Genomic DNA, 5,952 nt, shown 5'->3' with positions numbered 1-5,952 from the left:
CTCATGCAGAACTTAATATTGTCATTTGAGTGCTGCATTTTGAGGATTTTCTTGAGGTTTTTTTTTTTGGTATGTGTGTATTGGAAGGGAAGTGGTTCTGAGTGTCAAGCACTGGCCGATGGGCTGTTGCCATCTCCTGCCTGTGCAGCTGCACTGCACCCCGGGCTGGCTGTGAGCACAGGCTGCCCAGGGCCTTTGCCAGCTCGGTCAGTTTTTGCCCCAGCAGTTCTTGCTCTAAACAAACCTGATTTAGTCCCCAGGGAGTCCAGGACAGGCTGGCCCACGTGGACATCACAGGGGGCAGAGGGTTCAGTGCAGGCACCGGCTGAGGGACACGGAGCCTGGGGCTGGTGGCACAGAGTTGAGTGGCACCAGGGCCCTGCCCCGGGCACACCCAGGGTCCCCATGGGGCCCGTGCCACCTCCTGCCCTCCCCTTCCCCTGCTGCCTTCTGCCAGAGCCCGGGGAAGAGAGTTCCTGCCAGTGGGTCTGCTCAAGGCCAGAGAGTCCATCCTGGCTGCAGCCTCCTGGCCCAGGGCTGCTTTCTGAGCCGAGGCAGCCTCGTGGTGGTTCCCAAACCAACCAACCAACCAACCCTAACCAGCCCACCTGCCCAGCCACCAAAACACCCCCAGCCCCACGGAGTGGTGGCTTCCAAACCAACCAACCCTAACCAGCCCACCTGCCCAGCCACCAAAACACCCCCAGCCCCATGGGGTGAGCCTGATCCCTGCAGGGATGGAATTTGAGGTGGATGTTGGTGAGCTGGCACAGAAAAGCTGAACATGTCTGTGCATCCCTTGATGAGCTTCCATGGCCAGACACATAAAGAGACATTTTATTTACATGATATACAAGCACCCTCGCAGGTCAGCACAGTCTCTGGGGTGCCTTCAGACGTCGGTGTACTCGTGGTAGATGCGCACCTCTGACCTCCTGACGCTCTGCAGGGACCTGATGCTCTCGCTCCTGGTTCTCATGTTGGATTTCCTGAACAGCCTTCGCGAGAATGATCGACACATAAAAAAATAAATGATGGGATCCAGACAGACGTTGCATGCGGACAAGAACAGGGTCATTTCCTTACAATAATACAAGATTCTATGTGCAGAGTCATCTAAAATTTTGTCCAGATGACTAAAAGTGAAGGGTATTCGGCACAAATGGTAGGGCAGAAAGCAGGTGAAAAACACAGCCACCACAACCCTTATACTCTGGTTGTGCTTCCTCTTTCGGCTGGAGGAGCTGATGAACTGTTTGCTGGATTTGTAGATGTACCTGGAAATGGCAATGTAGCAGCCTATCAGCACTACCAGCACCACCACGAACATGCAGGTGTTGATGTAGATGACGGCCGAGTGCCACTTGACTCCCAGGGGAGACTTCAGCTTCAGGCAGTCGTCCACGTTCCGCCTGGTGGGGTAGCCGTTGGTGAGGATCAGGTTTGGCAGCGCCAGGAACGCCATCACCACCCAGACGCAGGCCGACAGCACCTTGGTGAAGGTGATGCTGTACATCCTGGAGTCCCCAAAGGGCTTCACCACCTTCAGGTAGCGGTCAATGCTGATGAGGCCCAGGAAGACAATGGTGGTGTACATGTTGGCGTAGAACAGCACGGTGCTGTAGCGGCACAGGAAGGAGTTGAAGTGCCACGGCCCCAGCCGCGAGTCCTGGATGATCTTGAATGGGAACGTCAGCGTCATGAGCAGGTCTGCCACCACAATGTTCTTGAGGTAAAAGATGAAGCTGGTCTTGTTCCTGATGTGGAAGAAGATCCATACGGCCAGGCCATTGAGCAGGAGGCTGGCCAGGAAGATGAGGAGGTAGAGCACGGGCAGCACGATGGTGGTGAACTCGTCCCGCGCCGCCGAGCTGCCGTTGGGCCAGCTGCTGTTCTCGGGGCTGGGGCGGCTGTCTGCAGGAAAGGGAGACAGCGCTAAAGCTTCATGGTGCCTTGCAGATGGGCCAAGTGAGGGAAACCATGGTAAAGCTTCATGGTGCTTTACAGGTAGGGACAAGTGAGGGAGACAACAGGTAAAGCTTCATGGTGCTTTATGGGTGGGGACAAGGGAAGGAAACCATGGTAAAGCTTCATGGCGCTTTATGGGTGGGGACAAGGGAGGGAACAATGATAAAACTTCATGGTGCTTTACAGGTGGGCCAGGCAAGGGAAATGATAGTAAAGCTTCATGGTGCTTTACAGACAGGGCCAAGCAAGGAAACAACAGGTAAAGCTTTATGGTGCTTAACAGATGGAGCCACTTTGGAGCTGCCCTCTCTGGGCAGTCTGAGGCTGCCGGGTGAACCATAAATCAGAGCTGCGGGTTGTCAGCTCTTGGCTTTCTTGACAGAGTGTGACTTGTGAGCTGAGATGTTTGTCATGGGACAGGGCTCTGGAGAGACTCCTCAGGCCTATCAAAACGTGAATTTAAACTTAGTTTACTTAAATGTACTTACAAGTCACAGTCTCTGGGGGATTTTAAGATTTCATACGTAAATGTTTGTGAAAAACTTATAAACTGTGCCATAAGATGTCAGCATGCTTTGTTTCATGTTGTTTATGCTCTGACCTTGTCTGGTGAGGCAAAGCAGGCTGGCTGTGGGGCAGGCTGGGCAGTGCTCACACAGCCCGTGCTGCAATGACTGATTTCTTTCAAAGGCTGGTAGGAACTGACAGTAATAAAATAAACACTTATCAATCTCTTATATTTCCATTGTTACTTTACCTGGCAGTTTTCCATAGGACAAATTGTACCCCATCCTTTGCGTTGCTGTAGGTTTCCAGCTGAAATGCTCTTCAGGAGTCCCACTGGCAGCCGTGGATCTGGGATGCAGCAGGGGCTGTGCCAGGATGATGTTCTGGGGAAAAAAATCCAAATTGAAACGAAAGGAAAACAGAAAATCCCACCTTCTTGTTCCCTGCATGGAGAGGAGCCCTGTGAAAGGAGCTGCCTCTGGAATTCCCAGTGAGGGGCTGGCTGAGGTGGCTGGGGACTGCACAGTGGTTCTGCTGTCAGGGCTCCATTGCCCTCTTCCTGCTCATTTCTGTGGCTGATGACCGTGAGTAGATTGGTTTTTTTTAAATCATCACTCACTTCTTGAAGTAAAAAAGTTTTATCAGTGATTATGAGATATGTGTGTATAACTTCATGGTGTATTCCCCAAACTGGGGTGGAAATGGTGGAAATGACAAGTTCCTGTTCCTTTTTCATAGAAACTGGCACACAAGGAACTCTGAAACCTGCAGAAACTCAATAATGCCATATGGCACCACAATGTTTGATATTGTTAAAAGGGATTTTGCCAATATCAGTTTGTAATGCTGTGCTCCAAATTGTTCTTTCCTCAATCAGTATGCAAATGCAGTAACTTTTCTGGGATTCATTTTTTGCTTACAAGTTTTGATAGGAAAACTGGCAAATTGGTTCAGATCTCGCCAATTCCACAAGACCCGACCGCTCTCATGGGAAAGAAGAGAGGATGGGATTCCTGCAGCTTTTGCAGATCAGAACCTGTTTTAGGCACCATCCCCATGTAGGAACTGTATTGTGTGGCACTAGATGGCACCAAAGCAAGTAATGGTGCGTGAAAGCATCAGTAAAAAACTTTAATCTGGGTATTTTAACTTTTTTATCAGCCTGGCTTCTTGGCTGGCACTGCTTGCTCTGACAGTGACAAGGCTGTCAAAGGTGTTGCAGGTATTTTGTTTTCTGCGTGTTTGAGCAGCCATAATCCACCATGTTTTGCTGTTGTTAAGGATTTGCAGCTCTCTTTTCTGCCCAGGAGGCAGAGATCAAAAGAGTACGTGATTTTATGAAAAGATGCATATCTAACTCCTTATGTAAATAAGGTGCTTATTTCCCTGCTTTTCTGAGTTTCTTTTAAGTCTGCATAATTCCCGGCCCCTGGAAAACTCCCTGTTCTCAGGCTCTGCAGGCAGGTGCTCCATGAAACCCTCAGTGCAGAGAGGTCAGGGAGGTGCAGGATGTGCTGCCTGGGATTGGAGCAGAGCAGGAGGGGGATGCTGTGTGCCCTGCAGTACCCTGGGGATGCTGCAGCATTGCTGGGGCTGGCTCTGTGTGCCCTGTGTAACCCTGGGGATGCTGCAGCATTGCTGGGGCTGGCTCTGTGTGCCCTGCAGTACCCTGGGGATGCTGCAGCATTGCTGGGGCTGGCTCTGTGTGCCCTGGGCTGCACACAGCTGCTGTCACTCTGCTGTTACTCTGCAGTGTCCCCAAAGCCATTCCTGTCGTGGCCCTGCTGAGCCCTGGCCAGGGTGGACCCTGCCCTGTGTCCCTGCTCAGGGAAGGTGTGACCGCCCTCGGGCTGCCCAGGGACATCCAGGCCCCTGGAACCCATCCTGGGAGCCGGGTGCTGGTGCACAGGCCAAGCCTCTCTGTGTCTTCTTGTTCCTGATGGTTTTGATGTTAGAATCTGTTCCAAAATGATCTCAACAAACTGTGGTTGGAAAAAGAAAGCAGCAAATTCTTCCCCAGTGTAACCTGTGCCAGCTGAGCTTTGGGCCCTGTGCCCTGCCAGCACACCTGAGCCCAGCACTACTCTGGTGGCTGCAGGGTGGCGCAGAGAGGCTGCACCTGCAGCTGCCTGCCCTCCTCACACACCAAAGGCTCTCCTGCAGCTCAGAGCTTTAAAGGCTTCCCCAAACAGGGCTGTGCAGAGCTGTGCAGCAGTGCTGGTGGGATGGTCCTGCAGCACAGAGCTGGGTGGGTGATGGAAAAGATGCACAGCCATGGTCCCGCAGCACAGAGCTGTGTGATGGAAGGGATGCACAGCCATGGTCCCGCAGCACAGAGCTGTTGTCTGATGGAAAAATGCACAGCCATGGTCCTGCTCAGACTCAGCAGTCCAAAGGTGTTTCCAGAGCTTCCTACCAAAGTCTGTCAGGCTGAGGGGTGCTGTGGTGGGCACAGCACTGAGAGCAGTGTGGCTTCATTATTTACACACTGGAGTAGGTGATCAAGTGTAGAGCTGGGGTATCTGTACTCTGTAGCTTCATTCTTTCCAACAAAGCCCGCTATATTGCAGATTCCAGGAGTAGGATCATATTTATTATATGGAGAATTCACTCTTTTTCATGTGTCTTATTGCAACAGGAGATGAAGACTGTGTTCTCTTTGAAGTGTATTTTAGGGTATTTTGCAGATGCTCGCTGTGTACTCTAGTTGTGGATTTTTTACTCGTCTGAATACAGTATTTTCCTGCTCAGCAGGGCTGCCTTTCCTCTCCTTGTCCAGTTTTCTGGACACTTTCCTCACCAATTTTATCCTAAGCAGCTGTCTCAGTCTGCTATACAAATGTATTCTGCTTGGAAGGCTTTGAAGATGCACTAGAAGCTGCTGCCTTATCCAGGCAGCTTTGTAAAGCAGAATACATTTTACTTCTTGTAGCTTCTGTCCTTTGTCCGTGGTTGATGAGATAATCTCTTGCTGCTGATGTGGACAGACTGGTTTATGTGCATGACTGATGTAACCTCAGAGAAGAAATGAAATAATAGGCTGCATGGCAGCCTTCAGTGTCAGGTGGATAGGGAATGACTGCAGAGTTTTTCTGGTGACTAAGGCTTCAAGTTACCTTCCTGTTTAAAGAAATTGTATGTCCTCAAATCTAATCTTTTTTCATCTTATTTAAAACTTTTTAGAATTAGAAAACTCTCTTTGTGACCTAGACCAGCTATTCTAGGTCATGGGGCTGCAGAGTCTTAAGCAATGTTTTTTATTGGAGCCCACAACTTGTTGATGTCTGCCTCCGTGCCTCCTGCTGCACTCATCACCATAAGGGTGGGTAAATGACAGGGCTGATGCAGCAATAGACACGTGGGGCAGATATTAAACCTGCTCTAGGCTGGCTGCAATGCTTCTTTCCTTTGCCCATCAGAACCAAACCACAGAGTTGTTTGTCAAGATGGAGGGAAAGCACTGGTGCAGGGCAGGAG

The 5,952-nt window shown here is 50.7% G+C and overlaps 1 protein-coding gene across 1 annotated transcript in view; it reads right to left on the bottom strand.

Annotated features, from left to right (window-relative positions):
- Window positions 1-865: 865 nt before the first annotated feature.
- GPR87 (G protein-coupled receptor 87) overlaps window positions 866-5,952 on the bottom strand; it is a 10,026-nt gene continuing 4,939 nt past the window's right edge. The window contains exons 2-3 of the mRNA XM_005419073.1: window positions 2,726-2,858; window positions 866-1,914 (exon numbers count right to left, since the gene is read on the bottom strand). Coding sequence (XP_005419130.1) covers window positions 893-1,914; window positions 2,726-2,759 — 1,056 coding nt within the window. The 5' untranslated portion in view covers window positions 2,760-2,858 and the 3' untranslated portion in view covers window positions 866-892. The remainder of the gene's footprint in view (window positions 1,915-2,725; window positions 2,859-5,952) is intronic.

This window comes from Geospiza fortis, unplaced genomic scaffold, assembly GCF_000277835.1.
Source record: "Geospiza fortis unplaced genomic scaffold, GeoFor_1.0 scaffold172, whole genome shotgun sequence".
In the NCBI taxonomy this organism is placed as follows: domain Eukaryota; kingdom Metazoa; phylum Chordata; class Aves; order Passeriformes; family Thraupidae; genus Geospiza; species Geospiza fortis.
This window is presented reverse-complemented; position numbering and strand designations above follow the sequence as displayed.